Here is a 26,454-nt window from a genome sequence, read left to right as displayed (position 1 = left end):
GATATCTTTAACATTGTTTAAATCACTGCTCCCAAAGGTAAACAGGACCTTTAAAGGGGAAGGAAAGATTTGTTGTACGTACCATACTTCATCCAGCAAATTAGCAAACTAAGGATTCGCCTCTATATAGAATGGTGGGGAGTATTTCACTCCATCACAAAGAAACCACAGTGTGATGTAAAGGAACTTGCAGACAGTGAACCTCTTTTCATTTGACTGATTCTTTTGACAAAACAGTGTGGAAGTTGTGCATTTGCCTAAAAACCATGTCATACTGTAAGTGATCAATGATTGCGTGCATACAAATTGCCCATTAAGACTTCACAAGATTGTAAGAGAACTGATAGAGGGGACTTATTTTTCAGTATTATAACTCATGTGTACAGGGACTCCAACCCAAGGCACCTTCTGATCTGGAGATTCTCCCGCCCGAAACCCCTTGCAAACGGGAGACTCCAAGTTGATGTGTGCGAAGCGCGAAGTTCCTAGGGTTCTGATGTTCTGTGGTGCTATCTAATGCTTATTTTCTCAACATACGATAGCAATAAGTAAGAAATCCTTTCCACCGGGAGACACAGAGCCAGGGCGGGAGAAATCAAATCTCAAGTGGGAGAGCGGGAGATTTTGCAAAAATGGGCTTTCGGCGGGAGATCTCCCGTCAAAAACGGGAGAGTTGGAGTCTCTGTGTGTATGGAGCCTACAGTAATGATGGTACACACTCGAGGAATACAGGAGAATGGTTTCATTATCTCCTGTTGATGTGTGTGCCATGTATTTTCCCGATAATGATAAGTATGGACAACCATTTATATACAGTGGGTATATTTGATTAAAAGAACCATTGTACTTTTGATGTGCTTGTCAGTTTTGTGCTGCTTTTATCGAATTAGTAGCTTCTGCGGTAGACACACGAGTGTGGTTACCACGCAGATAAAGTTGTCCTTTTATGGCAACAATAAACTACTGTAGCTCTTCTTTGATCTGAAAACAGAGATTAGCGTTTGAAAGTAATAGGAGCTGGAGACAGAGGAGTTTACCATGACTGATGGAGACATGAATTGGGCGATTCTTTGTCATTCTTTCTCTTCATAACGCGCTGCATCACTTTTTTTTTATTACCTTTAGAGGTGTATCTTGCACTCGAACTTTGTAAGTACTACACATGCCTAAAGTACAACCATTTCTAAGCTGCCATGCACAGAAAATTATTAGAACCATATTGCACTAATGAGTCCAAAAGTAGTTTGGTATAGAGCGATATCTACAAAATTGTAGTTATGAAGGATGCTGTTGGACTATATATGCCAGAACAGAATGTTAAATAATGTTTAAAGTAAGTAAGAAGACAGAGAAGCAGTAAAATGCAAGCACAAATTTATTGCTATGTGCATGTGAAAAAAAGACAACAAATATGGATGGACATGCTAAAGTTGTGTGTGAATATTGAAGTTGTAATGCTATACTGTATATTGAAATGGCAATGAAATGTTTTCCTAGACGCTATGTGAACTGATGCTTGTTGATAGATGGTTTGTCCGAAATATACCTTTGTTATCATGACGTGTCTAGCTCAGAGTTGCTCTTCTCTTTGCTATTGGTCATATCCCGTGGTGATCTCAAATATTTGAAATCACTGCTCCCAGCGTTGAATCGTCACTTCAAACTTAGCTCTGTGATGTGTTTCCTGTTGTGTCGAGTCCAGTGATTATAAGGCACAGTGACTTGGAGGAAATCCACAAGCTCTAGTGTGTTCTTGGACAAATTAATTTACAACCGAGTGTATTAATGATGAATGTGACTGTATTGCAGATTGTACTGACCCTGTATATTCCTCGTTTCATAATCCTTCACCAAAGGGTATTAACTTTCAGATGAAAGCACCAACAAGCTTCCTGCAAAAAGGCTGCTGTAACCCTGCTGTATCCAGTGACGACAGTTGCCTTTTTGCAGGAAGCTGCTCTATTGATATATTCAGCATTTTTTTTTTTCTTCTGAGATAGGAACATCTCCTGAATACTTTCAGATGTGTAGATGAAAAATTACACAATACCACCAACAACAAAAAAAGTTCAATAAAACATAGAATACAATTTCATAGTCATTCCAGTATTAATGTGATCAGTCAGTGATTTTTCCTATATGGGTTATTTTGTGTCTAAAGTGGACCTACATAGAAAGTGAACTTACTTGCCCAAGTGATTCAATGACAAGAAAGACAACCAGATAAGATATGTTGCAGAATACTAGTAGAGCTTGTTATACTGTCCTATATCATCTTCTAAAGGTATCTATGTAAAAGTTATGCAATATGTTGTATTTTGTGACAATGTAAGATTCCAGAGACTTAAAAACCGTTCCATCTTATATCTTGAGAATGGCCCGTTGTGTAAAAAGGCCGACATGTACGTTAAATAAAGGAAATATTATGTTTAAAAAAACGCACTCACATATAAATGATGTATTCATAGTTTATGATCTCTACTATCACACAGAACCTTTTTGTTGTTGTTATTATTATCTTTTGTTGTTTTTATACACAGAATATGTGCCCTTTCATGGACATGTATGATTATAACGGTCTTGCTTATAGAAGACTTCTATTTTTTTTTTTTTTTTTGACTGCTGCCTTGCCTGCTGCTGTGGACAGCTGAGGTATGCTCTGTCAGTTCCAACAACAAAAAATAAGGGCATTTTCAATGTACCATGTAAAAACCTCTACCTACTTTTTGTGCTAACTCAATATTGAAATGAGATTATGTCATAGCTCATCAGTTTGTTTAGAGATATTACAACACAATTTTACTTTGCCTATGATTTGTAGGCATATAAGTTATAGAAACATCATAATCATTTGATTTGACTGATATAATCTTTCATTTTTCATTCCAAAAGAAGGAAATTAGGTGAAGTTTGTAACCTTTCGTGATGAAATCATCACTGTGAGTAATTTGCTTATGCAGATGTGTGACCTAGATAAACTTTTTCTAGAAAACATGCAACATTTGTATGATTGTATAACTTGGAATGAATGCACAACTTTGCTACCACTGTTTATGAAGCTCAACATAAATGTGGCATGGCATTTCACTTGAAAAATGAGTTAAAATTGCCTCTCTCAGCAACCCCTTGTTGTGGCATTCCATAGTTCCAGGCACTCTCCTGCCTTCTGTAAAATAGACTGTAAGACCAGCCAAAATTTAACCCATCATATCTTGTCTACTGTTTTGTTGTTATGTTCTAATCTTATCTTTTCATGTGCCCTATCAGTGGAATGTCGAGTGATTTCATGTTGTGACTTTATAATATTTCAGACAAGTTCTAATACAGAGAAATGTAAAACAGAGTGTGTTACTGTATACGCCATATATTTAGCGAGTCTAATTTTTCGCGCAATGGGACTTCCCGACAGTTTTTGCGAGTGGTTAAATTTCGTGATTGTGGAGCACAGTACTGAATGGAGAAAAGTATGCGTGCACGTCACATTCATGTCGGGATCAGAGTTCATATCTTTGCATGTTTTTAAAATTCGTTGATAGCATCCGACTCGTGAAATCCACAAAAATAACAACCTCGCAAAATATGTGGCGTATATAGTATATTTCAAATCTTTGAAAATGTCTAAATGGTTGCAGGTTTCTCCATGATGCTGGACATCAATAATTTTCCATTGCCTTTCATGTAAATAAAAGTGTCCCGGTACACAAAGAACTCTCGGAAGCCATTGTGGTCTTGTCATTTGTTTTGTCCTCCTTTTATTTTAATTACCATACATTTGACATACACTGTAACTGTCTCTGAACCCAGAGAGAGAGAGAGAGAAAGAATGAGACAGAGACACTTTTGTTTGTGTCACAGATTTGCCTTCAGATAAAATGATGGAAACTTCCAGAATAATTTGGGATTTCAAGAATGATCTGTGTGTATCACACATAAATGCCAGTATTAAGTGCTATAAGTGTTATTTATTAGTATTATACTAATAAATAACACTTATAGCACTAAATACTATTGTTGTTGTCGTTCTCATAATAATAATAATAATAATAATAATAATAATGATAATAATAATAATATATAATATATTATTATTATTATTATCATTATTATACTATCATCAGCATCATTATCATTATTTTTATTATTACTATTATCATTATTATCAGTTGTCAAGTAGGTCATGAACTTTAATACACTGTACATAGAAAAAAAAACTGCTACAGAAACAAGGAGAAATATTGAAAAAGTTCTTCTTTTAAGCATGATGCTGCCATGTATGACCATTTAATGTTAAGAGACAAAAATTCACAAGTTCCTATACCTAGGAAAAAAAATCCAGTGAAAATGATAAATCATTGAAAGTTTGAGTAACTTGGGACAAATGATTAGAAAGTTTTATTGTTGTAAATATCAATAAATTGTACAGTATCTTGCCCATCCCAAATTTCTTTTGCAGTGACATCTGATGTGCAAATAAGCTGTCCTTATGGTCCAAAAAACAGACAAACAAACAAGAAAGCATAACAGTTTATCCTGATTGGCTTGATGGGCGAAAAACAAAAATCTTTTTGAGTAGATGGGTTAGATTAAACTTTTTTTTTCCATTTCATAAGCAGAATCATAAAAAAACATACAAGCTAATGCAATGAGAGTTTGTGTGAAACTGTGAGGGATAATGATCTAAATAAGTTTTCTGAGGGGTACTATTTCAGATGACTGACTAAAATTCAAACCATTCATTACTTTCTTGTTATTGCCCTGTCTCCGCCAGAATTTGACTGATCGATGAAACATCATTCTCCTCATCACAACTTCCCCTTCAAAAAATATTGAGTGATACTCTGGCAGTTTTTGATAAGCACATATCGTCGCTGGGGTGACAAGACCTCGTATCTCAAAAATGTCAATTTTTTTTTTTTTAGCTTAATGGTCAAATAATAGGTCAAGTGATGTCTTGGCCAAATCCCAACTGTCTTACTCCAAAAATGAAGCCACCATGACATGTTAAAGGAAAGGCTTTCCCATTCACTACAGTGCTTTGGCTGCCATGTTTTTTTGCTCTCCTGAACATTTGACATTTTTGAGATACGAGGTCTTGTCACCCCACGACGATATGAACAAATATATATATTTGCATGTGAATATACATTCTTTAGGAACATTATATAGATGATGACTGGTGGGGGAGGGAACATACCGAATGTTCCACCCGAAGGGTTTGAAATGCTATTGAGGCAGGTTACAACTTTATAGACTTATAGCCTCCCAAAATAGCATTTCAAACCCTTGAGGGTGGAACGTTTAGTACATGTTCCGGACAACAAAGTCATCATCTGTTATATTATATGGGTTAGTCAAATACGTCAAATATGTCAACGTCAACCACCAGCACCACGCATTCGATCGCTCGCTCGCGCAGAGCCAAATCTACTGTGCGCGCGTGGTCCTAGGCCTTCTGTCATTTGTTACGTGAAAATGTTTTCCCATGGGAGAACATTTCAAGAATGTTCGCCCATGGGCGAACATAACGAATGTACCTCCATCACGTGACTGTGTTTAGCCAATCACTAACCGGTATTTGACTAACCCATTTAATATCATTGGTTGAGTACCCACTGGATGCTACACCCCCATACTCTTTGGTGAATATACAGTGTTTGTCATGAAAGACAGACACAACAAATACACAATGAATGAAAATTTACACATCTTTCCTGCACATAAAAAAGCGCAGAAAGAATTAAAACAACAAAAAAGTCACTGATGCTGATTTTGACAGTGGAATATATTCTATATCCTTGTAGAACAAGGATCAAGAGCAGTAAATGTAAGGATCAGTTTCTAATGGGTAGATAGTACAAAGTCTTCCCCTTAAAGGCAGATGTATCAGAATTACTATCTTTCACATAGAAAACAAAAACAAAAACAAAAGAAAAAGAAAAACCAGCCCAAATAGAATTCTGGTAACAAAGTAGGTCAGGGTTCCCAGCATTTCAAGAAAATAAAAATTCCCTGATTTTTCCCTGATTTTTCCCTGATGAAGTCTCAAAATTCCATGAGAATGATAATCATTTCAACTCATTTCTAGTTTCACATGTTTTTTATGTTGTTGCAGTGAACTATTTGCAGTATAAAACACTGTAATGTAAAACTAATTAGTACTACCACGGGTATACCACAACATGTGATGACCTCCCTTCTCCCCTCACAGTCTTACAGTAAGAGGCCATTTTTAGGTCACGCACTACCGCTACTTGTACCAACGGCTAGGAGTTAAACAATCTGGTGCACACATATTGTTGCATGTTTGGAAAACTATGTTCAGAAGACAGTGTAGCCGTTGTCTACTTGTGTGCAAGGGGGGGGGGGGATGGGGGAGCAGGGAGAAAGCGTGGGAGAGTGCTATCCCAACACTTCCAATCTAGAGGGAGCTTTTGTCTTTTCAAAGTTGAAATTGAGATATCTTCACATAGTTGATGGGATATTTGGGAAATTGTCAAAAAATTCTACTAAACCTGATATGGGGAAACTGAGTGAGGAAAGGGTTGATTAAAAGGGGATTTCCCTCTTGCACATTAGGGAACTTAGTTTTTGGAATTTAAGTGATAAGTCTTGTGCACTCAGAATTATTTGGATGTGTGTGTGGGTGTGTCAATCCTAGAAGATGGTCACACGGGGGAGGGCGTGGGAGGGGGTATCCCCCTCTCACCGAAGAGAAATTTTGCAATTTGAAAATTAAAATTCAACAATCTGGTGCACACTTTGAGTGAAATATTACAACAATAATCTTACTTGAAAAAAAAAGTCCCCCCCCCCCACTACGCCGGTGACTTGTAATGCAGTCAAAGAGGCTACACTAAAAAAACACCACAGCCAGTCATCCAATGAATGTTGTTTTGATATTTAACAAAATATAAGAGAGTCTGACTGACTACTTTCGATTTTTGGACCAATCAAAATTCCCTGACTTTTCCCTAATTTGAGGCATTTTTATCAAATTCCCTGACTTTTCCCTGATGGGCTGGGAACCCTGCAGGTTTAGTAGCAACATCACTGGTTAGTAGAGATGATAAACATGGTTGGACGGTGATGACTGTAGTACTGCAAAGACATGTAGATGTCAATCGTAGCTGGATGGTTCCGTGCAAAGATCACCTGAACACAACTCAGTTGAACAATTCAGGTGCCCTCCTCAAAATATACGGACTTGCATTGTTGCATAGGTTTCCAACAATCGGCGAGTCTTCATGAAAAATAGCCCTTGTTGCACTGTCACATGGAATAGATCACGAGAAAAGTTTGCATCACAGTCAAACATTTGTCTGCAAGTAAAACCAGTACCAGGTTGCAGTCCTTCGTGCATTGCCGGGGCTGGGGAAACGTTAGCTGCCTGAGGCTGTCTCTTTCAGTCTCTTCTCGGTCTCCCGCATGAGGTTGCACGCCGTCTTGTGCTTTGGCCAGTGCTTCACCTGGCATTCCCTGCAAAATCAGGAAGCGGAGAGGGGTGCACGTCACTCTTGTCATTTCAATAACCCTTTGCACACAGATATTCTTTGAAACAAAAAGTCGTAGTGTATCCTGCAAAAATGCACAGAAATCCTGAGGGCTGTATTGCTGTTACTATCAGGTTTATTTCTAATTCAGAAGTCTTGATAAAAGGCTTTCATTTTAACTCAACTAAGTCAATTTCAAGTACATACTTTTGTTACAGTCATTTGCATAATTTCATTTTTGCACTTTTGACGATTGACAACACATTTGGAAGAGTGGGAATGATTCAATTATCTTCAGCATTGCAACTGTGAGTGTTGTGACATAAATGCATCCAGGAAAAATCCATACAAGACCACCAGGTTTCTCAAATTCATCAGTTTATTGGTAAGCAGTTTGTAACTGGTAATCAACCCACTGTTTCATCAATCTAATAAAAACTAATTTTCATCAAATCCATACTTCGTGAGCAGCCAAGAAGGCTTGATAGTTCTAGACTGAATTTTAATCTCGTTTTGTAAACAAATATGCGGGAATCTGTACACACTGAAATGGTCACAATTTCTTCACATTTGTCATGTCTTGCTCTAATTTTCACTGGCCTGCACCTTCTTCTTCTTTTTTCTTTTTTTTTGCCACCCCTATCAATCAATCAACTACTATGGGGTGGGGGAACACATTCTGCTCTTAACACCCATACTGACATCTTAAGATAGAATAGAGTCCAATCATGAGGGACACACTCACCTCCTACAATACCACTCATTGCGACACCTGGAACACCTGTGGGCAGCCGGCGATCCACAGAGGGCGCACTTTGGTGGCTCTGCTATCAGAGACTCGAGCACATCAAAGTTGTACATATCTGCAAATCTATACAAAAAAAGAAAATCAAGTTAAAGACTGCAGTATACATAAGTAGGTATATTCTATTTACTTACTTACAAGTACTTATCCCTTGATTGCTATGATCGTTGGAGAGGCACGAGGAATAGTAAGCGGACGACTGTCTCCAATCAGCTCTGTCCTGGGCTGAGGAGGTCTGACGTACAGATAGCGCTGTCCACCCCTTCTCATTGTTCAATCAACTCTTTCTCTGCCAGCCACGGAAGCGTCCATGGCAACGTGAAGTATATTTTATATGTATGTATTAAAAGACCATTCACAAAGGCCAAGTACTTGTCGTACAATTTTGCTACGATATGGTTTCAAAGGCAGAGATTGAAAAATAGATGTGAGATTAAAGAAGTCCACTAACTACGAACAAAGTCATACTTATATAATACCTTTTATTCAAATGACACCCTCTGTATCCTAAGATCTGTATGAATAATCTCTTTCTCTCACTTAAACAGGCCTTAGCAAGCCTTGGATTAAAAGAACAATTTTGGAATTCAGAGTGTGGGTATTTGATTCAAGTTCATTGAGTCATTAATACTGGCAACTAGGGACAGCCTGGTGGTAGTGTCCCTGCCCAGATAGCAGTAGATGACAGGTTTGAATCCAAGTGGTTTTGTGTTTTCGACATGTATTTTAAAAAACTGTAGATCAGCAATAGCCATCTTCAAAGGCAGAGGGGTAATTTGAAGAAAAAAGTCTTCTCCTCTCTGCATGAACAATCTCTTTCTCACTCAAAATAAAAACCGAACAAACAAAAGTCATTCCTACAGAAGGATATCCAAGACCCCGTTTACAGTGTGGGGCTGGGCTGAGCCGCGGCCGAGCCCAGCCCGTCAATTGCGAGGCCGGGCCCCGCAATTTTGTCCGTTTACATTGCCGGGCTCGGCCGCGCTTTTGATTCAAACCTTTCAATATTTTGTCGTAGTGGCGCTCTGCTTGTAAACAAACCCAATTTGGTATTGTCTGGTTTTCAGACCGTTTGCCAAATTAATTTCGTGGCGACGAAGTCGTTGATCGGGCAAAGGCTTTTGCCGAAGGAAAAAAATCCTTTGCAGGACAAAACCACCATAAATAAACTATACTAGTTTCGACGTTGAGGGGGTTAATATCCTGAACAGCGATATAGTACAGGCAGAGGGTTTGGAAGCCAGACTAAAATTGGCCGCGCATTTGGCCCAGTTTGCGTTTACACTGAGAAAAGGCCGGGCTCGGCCGCGGCCAAACCGCGGCCGAGTCCACCTCCAGAGCGTGGCCAAATGTGAGGCCAATTTTGGCCTCGCATTTGGCCATTTGCGCGTTTACACTGAAACGAAGGTGAGCTCGGCCACGGCCGAGCCGCGGCCAAGCCTCGCACTGTAAACGGGGTCAAAGGACACAAATGATTTGTGCATCTACTACATAACGATTACATAACAATTTTAGAGATGTGCAAGGGGAGCACTCCAGTGGCATGGCACTTAAATAGGAGCCGAGATGACTGAAAAGTGCAATCATATAAGCAGCAAAAGATAAACTCCTCCTTTGATGTACTCACAATTTAGCCTGCTCCTTCATGGCTTGGGAGGATGCATTGAAGCAGGTTTTCACCTGATGCTTGGCAATGGCCTTCCATTTGCCTTCATTCTCCCTCAGCAGTCTGTCTCGAATTTCTGGCACCTGCCCATGGAAAAGATCGCATGACAACTTTTTAGGCATGACCGTCTCTACGGCACTCCAATTCTGTGGGTTACTGTATATGCCATATTTTTAGCAAGTCTCATATTTCGAGAATGGGGACTTCCCGACAATTTTGCAAGTGGCTAAATTCAGGTTTGTGGAGTACAGTACTGAATTAAGAAATGAATGCATGCACGTCACATTCATGTCGTGATCAGAGTTCATATTTTCGTGCGTTTTTAAACTTGTGAACAGCCCCCGACTCACAAAATTCAGGAAAATAAAAACCTCACAAAATATTTGGCGTATACAGTAACTTGCTTTGCCTCTGGCTGTGGACAATCTTTGAGATGGAGATTACGTATTATATTCCCTCTGTGATTAAAACTTTACTGCTGGCACGATAATATTGCTAATTGCTGTGATCCGTGAATTTACAAAAGTACAATGTATCTTAAAAAACTGAATAGATGCATTCTATTATCAAGACAGTGATATTTCCTGGCAGCACAAAAGAAGGGGTTCAATATCCGCATATCCTATGCACAGCTCATTTTATAAAAAAAAGAACATCCAATGAATTATAACAAGTCATGAATTACTTCAATCAAATCTTTTAAAAGGAAGTTGGCTAATAAATGTTACAATGAGTGCAGCAGATATCTTCATCTAAACTCTATGTTGTGGAATCAAACAAAATTATATGACTCTGAGGATAATGACTGTCATAAAACTAACACATGTATTTGTTAATCTCTGATTTTATCTTTCAAGAGAATCACATGTTAGAAATGTAAATATTGAAATTTGGGTATAAAAACAGATTTTACTGTTCATGTTTTATCACCACATGATTGAGGAAGTCTTCTATTCATCCGGGGATGAAGGAAAAGCAAATATTTACATTACTTTGTTTCCCTGCGTTTTGAATTACCATAAATGCACTCAGGCTGTGAGAATCTTACAGCGAGCAAACGTGCGTTAGCACATGGAGTAGTATACAAATAATGCACAGGTGAGGTGCTTTAGTGAAGATGCAGCTCACTCTAGGGTATTTACAATAGTGTAACATGCATGAGGTGCAGCTAAGTGAATGTTGCACAACGCTGTGAATACCCGAGAATTAGCTGCATCTCCATTAATGTCCTGAACTTAAAGCTGTGCATTATTTGTTTAATAAAATGGTTCTCCTACTTTTCATTTACCTTTATGGGTAAGTATCATTCAGCTACATGTAGATTATTAATAGAACTTTCTCAAAAGGAAAGATGTCCGAGGAAATGCTCCAAACATACTAAACATAAACTTAGAACTTGTTTTATAAAGTGATTACAACTTCAGTGATTGAGTGCGTGCTTTTAACTGATTGAGTGCACACTGCTTTAAAGTATGCAATTGTGATGTCAGTGAGCGCAAGTACGGCAAGCCACAGTCATGCGCATATCTGAGAGCAGCCGTTAGTACTGGTCATTTATATGTGGTCAGTGGTAAAAACGTATGCCCACTGGGCATATTAGGCAAAAGGAAAGACTAGTCATGTGATTGCTCTCAGCCAATCATTTGATAAATAAAGGATCCATATAACCATTTCATAAAGAATGATAAGGATAGCATAAAAAAAAAAAGAATTTAGCTTGAGTGTGAGCAATAAAGACAACACATGGATAAACAACAACGAATTCTTTAATATGAAGGAAGGTGTATGATATCCAAGTCTACAACAAGATTACACCCCCCCCCCCCCCCCCAATGTTCTCACCTGCTCCAGCACGATGCCTGTCTTGGCAGGGGGCGGTTCCATCATGGATAGGTTGCTAAGGTAACGCTGGAGGTCACACAGGCTTGGGATCTGATCAAGTAGCACCTCAGTGAGGTGAGACCTCAGCTATGGGGTGAAATCAAGTTTTAATCAAGTTTTTAATCTTAAGGTATAGAGAGTGAACAACATGCAGGCAAAACAACAAAATATTTGGCTCATCTACAATACTCTCAAAAGACAAACATACTTTCCTTATTTAACCAAATAAATTTACACATCCTTATTTGATCATATTAGCAGTAACACTATTGCAATTGTTGTCATGGTAACTGCAACCATTGTTTAAGTGTCAACTGTATTGGCTCTTAGTTCATTTTTGTAAATGCGCAAGACAAATTGCTTTGGTAAACAAATATCTGAAAATGAATGCACACTGATGAATGCCAAATGGACAAGGAAGCCTCTTATGTACATATATGTTAATTAGTCTACAGACTAAACATAAGCCATGGATTTGATCGACTGAAACTACCTTCACAAATCTGTGCTGATATTCATTCATTCATTCATCCATCCATCCATCCATCCATCCATCCATCCATCCATCCATCATCCATCCATCCATCCATCCATCATTCATTCATTCATTCATTCATTCATTCATTCATTCATTCATTCATTCATTCATTCATTCATTCATTCATTCATTCATTCATTCATTCATTCATTCATTCATTCATTCATTCATTCATTCATTCATTCATTCATTCATTCATTCATTCATTCATTCATTCATTCATTCATTCATTTTCATTCATCTTTTTTTTTTGCTAGAGCCCGAGGAGGAATTTTCTTCGAATGTTAGCAATTCAGCTTTGTGGAGAAACCCTCCCCTTGTTGTTGTTAGTTTTTTTTTTTTAAGACTCAGACACAAATGTAATCACTGGATCACTGGCTACAAGCATTTGACATAACATACCTTGAGTATCTGACTCTTGTTGTGAGGGTTGAAGGCATACTTCTGCTGGCAGTCGGGCCCCATGAGGAGATTGAAGAGGGCGATCCAGACCTGGCCCTCCAGCCTCGTCAGGGTCAGCCGCTCACCCGGGGCCACCTCCTGCCACTTACCATCCACATACTTGGACAGCTTGCCTGCAGGGTGGGTTGTGGGTGTTGGGGGGGGGGGGGGGGGAGTTGAAGGAACACAGAGGTGTTTTGACTATGATAGCAAGTCCTAATCTTTCTTTTCCTTTGCTTTGGTTTCTAATCTAGCACTTTGAATAAACACCAGCGCATTTTGACTGCGTCTGCGCAGTCAACTGGGATGTCTCCCTCAAGGCATCCTTGAGGGAGTTCACCCAAAACCTAATCAGCCCATTGATGCTTCATGTACATTATGTAGTATACCAGGGTCTAGTACCGCAACTGCGAGATGTGGAATGGACAATCAGAAAACATCTTGCCACCAATATCAACAAGGTAGTATCATCACTAAAGGGGGTATTCACAAAGGTGGTTTAAAAACCATGGTTTAAATTTAGTCAATGGACTACTAGGTAAAACAAGTGTGAAATAGGCATACCATACACACACAAATATCAACGTGAGGTTACTATTGGATGTCTGTTAGCGTATGTTGTCTGTCATGTGCATTCATGCAAAAAAAAAAGAAAAAAAGATCTGCATAAATCATGGACTAAATTTAAACCACCTTCATGAATACGGGCCAATGAGTCTAACTGAGCAATGCTGTGTGCTATCATGCAGTTCCCTCAAATAGGACGTAGTATAAACCCTCTGCCCCTCGGATGAGACATAAAATTGGGGTCCCATGTGTGAGAGAGCCACAACTCACTCACATAAACGATCACATTTTGCTTCTCCGTGCAAAAAGAGAAGGGTGTAAAGCAGATGAGGCGGTCAGCCCTAACCACACACCCATGCACTAGAAAGCAGGCAGATGATGCTGACCCTTATGGTGACTTACAATATTAAGCAAATTGTATCAACCAGGCACATTGCACCAAAGGAGAAGGAAGGCTCACTACAAACATCAAAGTAATTACACAATATTTTCTATCAAAACACAAACATTAACCATGAAAAACATGTCATTAATTCCATCATCATTATTATCACTTTCAGTAAGGAGGAAAATAACATTGGTTGCACGGAATATAACAGCAGCAGCATTGCAGAAGGAGAAGGAATTACCTTCCTCATATTTGGTCCACGGAGGGTCTTCTACCAGTTGAACCAGGAGACTTGGGATATCTAGGGTGTTGAGGATTCTTGTGGTCACACTGAGTGGGAGGCTGGAGGAAATGATATCAAATGGCAAAAATAATATAATTTGTTGTTGATGATGTTGCAGTTATTCTTTCACTTTAATTAAATTGAAAACAAATCACAAACACTACGAAAACACTTTTGCTGACATGCATGCATACTAAATAAACACTTCCACATATACACCTGCACACCCTCTAGGCATCAGATTCTATGACACAGTAAACAAGTATCTTTAGCTCCTGCATTTGAAATGTAGACATGTCATATTCAAATGCAATTCAATTAAAGACATCTGAGATGGTATGTAATATGTTGACACTCACATTCTGAAAGTCTACACTGACTAAGCTCTTTTAAAATAGTGTAGGTCTATATGGAATACTATTTCCTCATGCATTTTTAAACACTAAAACAGAAAAAAACAAACTAAAAGAAACTGCTTTCACCTTGAAAACTGGCATTCTGATCTGCAGTAGAATCCACACAGTAATTATAACTGCCACATTTCATCTAGCCATAAAGTGTAATAAATCACTGTAAGCAGACTATCAAACTTTTCTTCTTGTTTGTGTAAAGTTGGATCAACGAAAATCACTCACCTTGATAAATGGTCTGTGATGTATCTCAGTATAGATACTGCCTTCACGGCTATATCAAACTGCAGCTTTTGCTCCTGCCCCTTTAACTCCTGTGAGGAAAGATTGAACAAGAAGGAGTTGGATTTGATGCATGATGAGAAAAATCCTTTATCTTGCGAACCGATGTGATATAGAAATCTTGATAGTAATCATTAGAAAAAAAAATGCAACATATGACTGCTCTGTCTCCTGTAAAATTATAATTGTCTGGGACTGTTTCATTCATTAAACACCACGATGGTATTCTTTTCTTGTCTCTCAAAATCATCATCACTCTTAACTGCTATAATCCTTCCTAGTAGACACACAAGGTTTCAAGAATAATAAAGGAGAAAACAGATAAAACATATGACATGTTGTCTGCCGCTTACCATCAATTTTCTATTTCATTATGCATTTCATGTCTCTATGACGCAAATGCTGTTGATATACAGATCTGTCACGGCTAATCCCAAGTTTTCTGTTATTTTTAATGATTACCCAAACTGAATTAAATGGCATCATTTGTTTGATAGTCTATACTTGATGGCATTTGTACCACATCCTGTTTTTTTTCCATAAACAATATGTCTTATTAGTATAAACTTGCCACACAGGTAAGAAAATGTGTAAATAACCTTCATAGCTGATCTTTCTTCTGCATGCTTGGTGTCCGGTTTTGATTCCACTTCTTCATGCATTTTTTGTTCTTGTCTGTTCACAAGGAATAAAGTTATTCACACAATCTTTTTAAAACATTATTAAGAGTTTTAGCAGTAAAATCATGTGAAAAATTTGTTCATGGCAGATGGAAAAAAGGAGATTATTTCTATGTAATGCCAAACTTATGGTAGCACACATGATTCATGAAATATTTGCTATTCATATCATAAAACATATCTGCTTTGAAATCTGTGCAAGCAAGGAATACATGTACAGAAAAAAAGAAAATCACACGTGGAAGATATATGTAGTAAATACAGACATCTCATGGGGAACCTTCTGAAACAAAAATATTTGCTTTTCCCCAAGCTTTGCCAGCTTTTGTTTTTGTATGTCACTATCATTCAAGATCTGCAACATTTTTCTCGAGTACAAATGTAGAGGGCGCAAACTCTTTACTTTCAGGACTACACATTGAATCATTTATTCCAACCAAAGGGATATTAAATGTATAATGAAAATTCTAATAACTGACAATGTGCAAAAAAACAAACAAACAAACAGCAGAAGTGAGCATTTATTTCTTCATTTTGTAAAACTGATAATGTCATCACCTCATAATCTTATTTGTTCTGTTAGATGAACTCTCATGTGGCTACTTTTTTTTTTCCTTTTCTTTCTTTCTCATGAGCTCCTCATGGAGACATCTGATTGGCATAGGTTTAAATAATAAAATCCTTTGATCTGTTAATATGATTGTTTGATTTGACAGCAGGGACTTTACTAGGGCACCATCTTCTCTCTTTTTTTCCCCATAAAACACAACAACACATCATCATTAAGAGTTCCAGAGATGGAGAAATTCTGCATAGCTGCAAGGTATTAAAATCAAATTAAAAACAATATTTTTCACAAAATATTATCTCTATTTTGTTTTTTCTTGAATGAAGAAAAAAACATACTAAATATCATGGACATGTCCTCATTGGCAGTTCTTCTTTTAACACCAAATTGTTTACAATCAAAATATTATGCGATTTCCTTTTTTACCTGGCTATTAAATCTGTGATTTTCCGATGACAATAATCCACCAGATCCAGGGCACAATCTTCAGCAGATTCACATGGCTCCTGGCAATAGGGGAATGAGCATCTATGAAATGCTTATTGCTTGAAATGGTCAATGATATGTGAAAGAAAACAGACCAACAGCATTTTCTATATCTTTCAGGAAATTAAACTATCTTAGCTACCAAAATATCAATTTATCTTAATTGCCAGATGATCTGGCTTAGGGGACATACATGGTACTCACATACAGTACCACACTTGTAGAAAGACAGAACTTTACATTATGTCGTCAGTCAATATTCAGTCTCTCTCCAATTCACGTTATGCCTTTGCAGGGAGGTGAATTCCACCTCCCTGGCCTTTGTAAAATCTCCTTTGTGTCACGTTCGTAGCCTAGCCATTAATGTACTTGCACTGAAATGTACAAGGAAATATATAGAATCAGGAAAGTGCAAAAGAATGCAGCTTACCTTATGATACAAGACAGTTTCCAGCAGGTTTGCTAGGGTGGCCTCGTGGTACAGTGTCATGTACAGAGGGAAAGTGGTTTTGGGTTCAAAGTTCATTCTCTGGATGACAGAGAAGACTTTCTGTTTCCAAACTTCAATGGCAAGTAACTCCTGAATCAAGGTGGGAATCTGCAAGAGAAACACATGATTTAATCTTTTTAGGTAGAATGATCGCTTTATACGAGTCTACAATTATTTTCTTTCTCACACACTTTCAGCAAAAGTATTCTTCTGCCAACAGGTATCTGGAGAATGCAGGTGAAAAAGCATTTCAAACAGTGTTGTTCAAGCAACTGCATATACACAGTGCATACTAAACTTTCGGTGACTCAATGTACATGTATTAAGTGAGAGTAGCCCAAAGGAGAATGTGGCAATGAGTGAATACAATGAATGAAAGTAAAAGAGTAATGAAAAACTGAGCAGCATGGATGGTTACTAACAACCCTCTGCATCATGGATTTAACTACATGGTGTTTAATGGGCACCATGAAAGAATCATCCAAGCCCCTTGAGTGCTCAGTCGCCAACATGATACTCATTTTGCTTTGTGTATGAATATAAGAAACGTCTACTAGTATAGATCACAATGTCACCAAAAAAACAAACACATTAACTTCATGACTCTGTTTGATAAATCAGAGCTATCATATTTTGTTTGTTTGCTGTTGGGGTTTTTTTCTCTTTTTTTCTTTTAAGTTTGGTCTGTTACTTGTTATGCAAGTATAAGGTATATATGTGATATTTAACACCCTTTGATTCAGGTCTCTTTGAGTGCAAAATGAGGTTTTTAATGCACGAAACTTGTTGTGAGATAATGATGGCTTTCAGACTATCAACAATGCATGTGTGACATTCATGTCACCTCACTAATTTCTATACAGCATAGCTTGTACTCTTTCTGACAAATACATATCTTTCCTGCCTTCTTCTGTAATCTTCAAAGGGCTATAAATGCAGCCTATCAAGAAGATGATCCTGACTTGTGTGCTTGTTTTGAGAAGGAATGTGGTCCTACTCGGAGATTGTTGTGAAATGGCCCATACGGAGATTTCGGCATTTTTGATTGAGTTAGAATTAACCAAGGAGCTGGGTAGATCATTCCACTCAGGGATAGATCGTTGCACAAGTCTTGAACATATGAATGACTAATTGCTAATTCTGTCGGTAAGTGAAAGCAAGCAAATGGGGCAGTAAGGAGAGCATTGCACCTTTTCATACGTCATGAGCATCTCTTTGACGAATTCATCCTGGTTGCTCGAGGCATGTAGCACTGCTTGCATGTTGAGTTTCTCAAGATATTCATGTTGTTTCATCCAGCTGAACAAAAAAAAAAAAAAAGAGGAAAATTTTAGCAAAATGCATATTATTTCCAGACTAACATAGTCCAGTCTTCCATGGTTAGTGTGTTAGTAGTAGTAGTACTTCAGTCGATGAGTGAAACAGATTGTCTTAAAAAAAGAAATACAATGTAAGCATTTAAGTTACAGAGGCATGCAATTTCCAGTCATGAGACACACCCAAGATATTGCAAGAAGCGAAATCATGTGCATATATGCCGATTTAATGTATGCTGGTACAATCTTCCTAGCAAGAGGACAAGTGTGAGAAATGACTGAGCCAAAGTTATTGGCTTTAATACGACTGACAGTCATATGTTCTTACATTTATCAAAACATGAAAAGTGCCTCTAGATTAAGATGCTCTGGAGTACCATCATAGTATATACAACTGTACAGTCAGACCGCAACGTCCTGAAAAGCCTTCGCATTTATCGTACGCGTATGCATGGACCTTACGGACATGAATACGTAATGAGCTGGGAGACCACATTTTCAGAGTGTCTGTAAATCTAAACGACATTATCAATCTTCATGACTTATACATCGATAAAAAGCTCAAGAGTTGTACTTTGATGAAATTTGACCACTTAAAAGGTTATGACATATAGAATATACTGAACAAGGAAATTATGAAACACAAACTTTTGCATATTTTTCATTTTCTTAAGGGGTACACTAGACCAATGAAATTAAGGTGGACCAAAATGGAAAAGGTATAAAATGAAAGAGAAAATATCATTCTATGAAAACATAATGACATTATGTGGGCTGATCCTATGAACGGGTCAGGTTGGCGAATTAATCATTGCGTTGTACAGTTAATTTTTGACGAGATTTCAGTTTGCCGCGAATACGCGTTTCTGATTGGTTAATTCCCTCTGAGTGGAGAGTTGAACGAACCTCTCGCAATGACAGTAAACGTGTACTCTACATAACAGTAATACGCTGTGTGTAGATGACAGTGTAGGACCCTATGGTGTGTGTGTGCGCGCGCGCACAATGTATGTATACGCGCTCAGGTTCAGGCAACTGAAGCAGCAAAAGATCACCACGTAAACAACAAGAACAACACTCCATTCTGATCGACAGCTCAACTTTGGCTTGAACTTTGTTTGCACAACTAGATAGAGTAGCGTGCATTAATAAATAGCATACAAACGAATAATAAAAGATTTAGCACTAAGTTTGCGCAAATGTGTTCTTTGGGGCTCTCTATTTGGTATTATAATAATTATTCCTTATTAATCCGCTGTATACATCGCTGAGTGATTTATTTAATGATACCCTGGGAGCGCATGATCATTCATGTATCTCAAATTGCCACACTATGATTTTTACTTGACGAGACTTTCAATTTTTGTTGTTTTCCAAGCGAGGGACCAATTCAGTTCTTATTGTGCTATTATAACAAGTATATCTAAAACGTTGACCATCATTCATTTGGTGATTCAACCTATGAACGGGTCGGGTTGGCAATAAATAGAAAGCCTTGTTCTAATTTGTCTCAGGGTCGTTTGGAAAATATCGATATAATGCAGAGATATGAGTGATGATATCATAAGCTCATTTTATATAATGTAAGCATTAAAAGGTGTCATTTATTTCAAATATTCACAAACCATGTCCATTAGTCACGGATAGTAGATCTTCATGTCGCCAATAAGTGAATCTCGTAGACCATGCACTTTGTCTCTGAATTATCTCGCAAAATCTCGGGTGCTGAGAAGGACATGCGCAAAAACCTGCGCGTACGATAAATTTTTGATTTGAGCTCATTAACAGCAGCGTTGCGGTCTGACTGTGTAGGCTATAGCAGTAGATGGCATCAGAACATGGACCTGGATTGAATATGCTGAAATACATGTGCACTCTGGACAGAGTATCACTGTCAGCAATGAGCTTACACCTGAGCTTCTACTTTCAAGCCTGCAGGCTATTAGCTATTACAGGGCTCTCCCTAGACAATATTTAATAGCTGAATAGTATTCTTGTAAGATGCATGATGATTGATGGGCCAACGCAAGTCTGTGTGGTAAGCGACCATCCAGCTTGTCTGACTGACCCCAACCCAACCGGTGTGGTGGTGGTGTCTAATTTTAAATTGCATCCTCAGATCTTTGCTACAATCACATCCAACAAACACAAACCAAGTCCAAAGTTATCCTCCTCGTAACCCTGCAGTGCTGCCACCATAACATTTTAAGCAGTAAGCACATGTACAGTAGAAAACCCTAGTGACAGATTTGTGCTCGGGCCGGTGAGGTTAACCTGACAGTTTGGTTATCCTATTAATTTACTACCTTTTCCTTATTATTTCTGTTGACTTGATGCCTAACAGTTAGAGGATACCTACACGACTGTATCTCACAGAATTTTTTCCTTTCGAAATAAATAGTCCAAAGAGGTCTCTAAGGATTCTGCCATTAGACTCAACCCTCGACCAAAATTCGGGGGGGGGGGGGGGGGGGGGGGGGGGGGGGGGGGGGAGGCAATCTCAGAATGATGTCTTGGCTCTTGCTTGCAGGACCATCTGGGCCCCATTTCATAAAAAAAGTTGATGTGATAGCAACTCTTGCTGGAATGGCAATTGTCAAAGTAACAACAAGAATCCAGCTTCCTGATTGGCTGTTGCTGTGGGAAGTTGCCATTCCAAACATCTTTTATGAAATGGAGCCCTGATCTTCCATAAGAACTAACGGGAGAATCATACGAGTATTAAAGGGCGTGTACAGTTCTGGTTGAGGTGAGGATTTAGCTTTGAACGTTTTGTGAGATATTCAGAAACCACTCTATGAGATGTCAAAAAAGCATGCAATTCTAAGGGGTAGATTCTATCAAAAGTTTATTTGATGAAAATCGGTTTTGGAATGGCTGAGATACCCAAAAACAAGGTGAAACAAAGAGATTCTAATAAAAGGCGTGGCCTGTCGCCTTTTGATCACTTTTTGGGAAATCTCAGCCATTTGAAAACCAATTTTCATCAAATAAAACGTTGAATCCTTCTTAAAATTACATGCTCTTTCATATTTCATAAGAGGTTTCTCATTATCTCACTTAGGAATGCTATAATGTAAGTATAAACCTGAATCCTCACCTCAACCAGTACCATTTTATTAGTAACTGTGTTAACTGTTAGACCCTACTGCTAACTGTTAAGTGCTAACTGTTACTGTATAGCCTCATATAGGGCCTACAGTGAAGTTCCTTTGTAAGACGAAAAAGCTCAATATAGATCTATGGGGAGGGGGACAACTGCTTCCCTCATCTTCCCCTCCCCTTCTTTGGTTGCAGTTTTTCACTCCTACCCTAGCCATTACTAGCATTAGCAAGTTTTAGAAATTTGGCATCTCTGAAGCAAACTGGAACATACATGTACTTCAATGCATGGGACTGAGTTAATTGGTTGCCTGTATAAGAGTAGGCTCTCAATCTACTGGAACATCGAACTTTATCGTCTGAACTCGCTACATTACTGACTTACTTTGCACTTCCAATGTCTTGAATACGATACACTTGAAGTGCCTGTACATACGCCTCAGCTTCAACCGCGAGTAAAACGGGCTGATTTGAAGTGTCAGACGCCATTTCGGACAGTTGTTCCTTCAACCCGACGCGTCCCTGGCAACTCGTTAACTTTCGATCGATCAATTATTTTTGATCGATGGTATCCGAAATCGATGGTATCCGAAACCTATACAAATTTCCCTCTTTTTTTTTTTCTTCTTTTTCTTTTAGACTTTTGCACTCGTATTTCAGGCCTGTACCAAGTCTTCTCGCAATTTAATTTGCAACAATTTTTATGCTCTATAGCCTGAGGAAAAAACAAAACAAAACAAAACAAAACTTTAAGGGGTGATATAGTGTTGGTTGAGATGGGACTTCAGGTTTCCAGCTTTCTTTTTTTTTTCTTTTTTTTTTCGTGAGATAATGAGAAAACTCTTAGGAACACCTCTAGTAATTCTTAAGAGGGATTCAAAGTTTATTAAATGAAAATTGGTTTTGAAATGGCCAAGATATCCAAAACAAAAGGATCCTATGAAACAAAAGGTGGGACCCACCATTAAAGGACAAGTTCACCTTCATAAACATAAGGATTGAGAAAATGCAACAATATTAGTAGAACACATCAGTGAAAGTTTGAGGAAAATTGGACAATCGATGCAAAAGATATGAATTTTTAAAATTTTTGTGTTGGAACCGCTGGATGAGGAGACTACTACAGCTTGTGAGTCATATGCGTACAACAGTATAAAGAAAATGTAAAAGAAAATTCAACATATTTTCACTTTTTTCGCATAATAAAAGAGCACTTGACTTGCCTCTTTCTAAAGGCAGGGGGAATAATATTACCCATAACATTTGTCGGTAACAAGTCAGGGGAATGTGTACTTTTTTCAAAAGATGGAATTTTGTGAAATTCTCTTTATATTTTCCTTATATTGTTGTACGCATGTGACATCTAAGTTATTCATACACTGCAGTAGTCTTCTCATCCAGCGGGTACTGCACAAAAACTTCAAAAATTCATAACTTTTGAACGGATTGTCTGATTTTCCTCAAACTTTCAATGATGTATTCTGCTAATATTGCTACATTCTCTCAATCCTTATCTTTATGAAGGTGAACTTGTCCTTTAAGATCGCTTTAATTTGCCTAATTTGTTCCTTGTGTGTGTGTGTGTGTGTGTGTGTGTGTGTGTGTGTGTGTGTGTGTGTGTGTGTGTGTGTGTGTGTGTGTGTGTGTGTGTGTGTGTGTGTGTGTGTGTGTGTGTAGTGTGTGTGTGTGTGTGTGGTTGGTGGTTGTGGGTGTGGGTGTGGGTGTGGTTTAGGTTTTGGTGAATCGGGGGTTGGTGGGATGGGGATTTGATTTGAAGAAGGATGATTATAGATTGGATGAAAGATATTGGAAGGATTTAATACTTAGGATAGATGTAAATTTGTTTTGGTTGGGAGGGGAAGGGTTGCATTGAGTTTTTTTTTAATGAATGATTTCATTCTAGATTTGTATAATGTATTTGATTTTTTTTTAAATGTATATGCCCTTGTAAGTGAGAATGAGTTACATTATTCAATATATTCAAGGGATATAGGTTTGGTATATGTCAATACTTTCTTGTGAAGAAATTGTCAGTAGGGTTGATTTATAATCAAGTTATGTTGAAGAGAGATATTATTTGAAGTTTAAATTGACAAATGGATTTGTTTGTGTTTTGAATTGCATTTGTACTGTTTTTGTTCATGTTACACCAGAATGAGTTGATTTATGAATGATTTGAATGAAATCAATAAAGATCAAGGAAAAAAAGTGTGTGTTTGATATCAGACATTCTAAGACAGATTTTCATCAAGTATACTCTAAACTCCTCTCAGAATATGTATGCTTTGTAACATTCCATAAGTGGTTTCTTAGTTTCTCACAAAAAGTTAAAAGCTCAATCCTCATCTGAATACCGTCTCTTTAATATTGATCAACATATTCTTACTTCTATCTAAGGCTCTTGGTGTGGGACATATATCTATGACATTAGTGTAATACTAGTACAATTATTATTACGTGGTATGTTTCTGATGATGTGAGATTATTGATGTCTTCCCTCAGATGATGCATTATTCTTTTCAGCATATGGGTGAATTTTCTCATGACAGATATTGGTGAATATTCATGACAGCTATGACTTCTAATTCCTCAGATTTAGCTATTTGACTAATGAAAGCAAACATTTGCAAAAATTATGACAATGTATTCCCAATGTATTACAGCAATTGTGAAATAATCAAGGCATCTTTCACATCACGGTGAAATTATTACAGGATCGACTATATAGATACTTTGAGTGAAGTACATACCGCCTCCCCCTTTTTTTGATCGAAGACATCTAGCTGATTAATCTTGTGAATATGTGCACCGCCTTCATACATGTGACATCATGAGGCTCATTCTCAGATGAGCTGCCATATTACATAATATAATTGTAATAACAAAAATAATGATAAAGTACATTTATAATGCGCCATATCTATCATCACTGCTACTTTCGGTGCATGAGAGCCTGTAAGATTCAACACATGCTGTGTACAGATAAACAGCTAATAGTACAACCCTTCAAATCCAAACCATATCAAATATTACATATTATATTTTGGACCAAAAATTTGTCTTCCATTGATTGGTTAAAAGAGCTTCACGTGATTATAGGTATTTTGAGCTATTTTAGAGTGTTGGTGTGTTTGACACTCCATGAAGAACTATTTGCAAAATGACGTCACTTTTATGATGACATTTTGCAAATAGTATATTTGCAAAATGATGTCACAATCACCCTTCTTTACAATCAAGTGTACCCGTCCGCATCCGGTCCCGAATGCTAGTGTTCAGGTTTGCAGCGGCCATACGAGCGCTTGGATACATGCGACGGGCAACTCTGGCAGTGCCACGGCTACTACGTTTTTCAAATTCCGATCTCTCGCACTGTTGCGTACTGCAGGCGCTGCGCTGCCGCCGCAGTGCGGCTAAGCCTATAGACGGTCTATAATGATTTTCACTTTTTATTCAAATTTTTGATCCAAAATATAAAACAAATATACTTTGCCTAGTTTCGAGTTTCTTGTTAAAACTATGGGCCTCGGTGACTCCAAACTAGTACTATTCACTTCGGGGCTGCGACCCTCAGTGAATAATACTAGTTTGGAGTCACCGAGGCCCATAGTTTTAACAAGAAACTCTCAAGGCCAAGTATATTTGTATACTAATTAACCAAAACTACAAAACCAAAATACTGCCATAATTCTATTAGAGAAATATGTGATCATCTTATCCTTGTCAAGATAATGCATATGTGTTTTCTAAGAATAATCTTCCAGGATATTGGTAGGACTCTCTTATAATATGTAAAGTGATGATTTCTGTGATTTATGAATACACATACATGTATCTGCTCTATTATATCCAGGGTCTAAGAATCCATTACATAAGTCATAGGAAGTACTTCATCTTATCTTTGATCTCCCTCACCCCTCGCTCGTGTCTCCTTCTTTCTCTCTCTCACTCTCTCTCTCTCTCTTAAAAAAAAAAACCAACAAAAGCCATACATGCACATAAAAACATTAATTTTCTCAAAAAAAAAAAATCAGGAAAATTCAAGACAGGAATCTGTGCCAAGTTTCCTTTCTTGGCATGACATCAAAATTATAAGAGCATGAGAAAAAAAAAACTTGTGATCTTTGCATTCATTCACATTTTTGCTGTGTTTCAATAATCTAGCTTGGAAGGGAAGGGTTTGTAGTTTTAAAAAAAAAATTGTTGTCCAAACCACTGAGATTTTAAATTGTGAGTTGAATATACTGTAGTCTTGGTCAAGACCCAAGTGCTACATGTATTTGGTGAAAGCTTGATTGTGAAACGACACCTTCATAGACATGTGGATTGAGTAAATGCAGCAATATTAGTAGAACACATCATCGAGAGTTTGAGGAAAATTGGACAAGCCATTCAGAAGTTATGAATTTTTTAAGTTTCTGTGCAGTCACTGCTGGATTAGAAGACTACTACAGCTTGTGATGTCACATGTGTACAATGATATAAAGAAATATAAAAGAAAATTCAACACATTTTCACTCTTCTCACTTAATAAAAGGTCCCTTGACTTCCCTCTTTCAGAAGGCAAGGGGAATAATACTACCCTTAACATACGTCAGTGACAAGTCAAGGAAATGTACATTTTTTTCACAAAGTAAAATTTTGTGAAATTCTCTTTATATTTTTCTTATATCTTTGTACACATGTGACATCATAGTCTTCTCATCCAGCAGTGCCTGCACAGATACTTTAAAAATGTATAACTTTTGAATGGATTGTCAGATTTTCCCCAAACATTCACCGATTGTGTTCTACTAATATTGATGCATTTGCTCAATCCACATATATATGAAGGTGAACTTGCCCTTTAAAAATGCTCAAGCTTTACACCTTCTAAAATGCTAAATTGTGTAGGGTAGAGTAATGACTTAGTTCCCAATCAATACCACATCACCCAACATCATTTTGTCATAGATCAGTGAGAGGTGAGTGAAAAAATGCACAAGAAAACTTTTTCTTCTACATTTGATGAAAAAATATCAACAATATCATCATCTCCAGAGTAATCGGGCTGTACGCAAG

The 26,454-nt window shown here is 37.7% G+C and overlaps 1 protein-coding gene across 1 annotated transcript; it reads right to left on the bottom strand.

Annotated features, from left to right (window-relative positions):
* Nucleotides 1-7,379: 7,379 nt before the first annotated feature.
* Nucleotides 7,380-21,905, bottom strand: LOC139724875 (zinc finger MYND domain-containing protein 10-like). The gene is made up of 12 exons (XM_071635997.1): nt 21,779-21,905; nt 18,166-18,274; nt 16,916-17,083; nt 16,426-16,505; nt 15,351-15,426; nt 14,695-14,783; nt 14,018-14,118; nt 12,783-12,955; nt 11,804-11,929; nt 9,923-10,044; nt 8,236-8,361; nt 7,380-7,476 (listed from the first exon to the last, which is right to left on the bottom strand). The coding sequence occupies exons 1-12, from the start codon at nt 21,880-21,882 to the stop codon at nt 7,380-7,382; spliced, it is 1,371 nt and encodes a 456-aa protein (XP_071492098.1). The 5' UTR covers nt 21,883-21,905.
* Nucleotides 21,906-26,454: the final 4,549 nt, after the last annotated feature.

Source organism: Diadema antillarum, unplaced genomic scaffold (assembly GCF_040938485.1).
Source record: "Diadema antillarum isolate AM-2024a unplaced genomic scaffold, OU_Dant_1.0 seq00000002_RagTag, whole genome shotgun sequence".
NCBI classification, from domain to species: Eukaryota; Metazoa; Echinodermata; class Echinoidea; order Diadematoida; family Diadematidae; genus Diadema; species Diadema antillarum.
The sequence above is the reverse complement of the archived record's forward strand: the minus strand, read 5'-3'. Positions and strand labels throughout refer to the sequence as shown.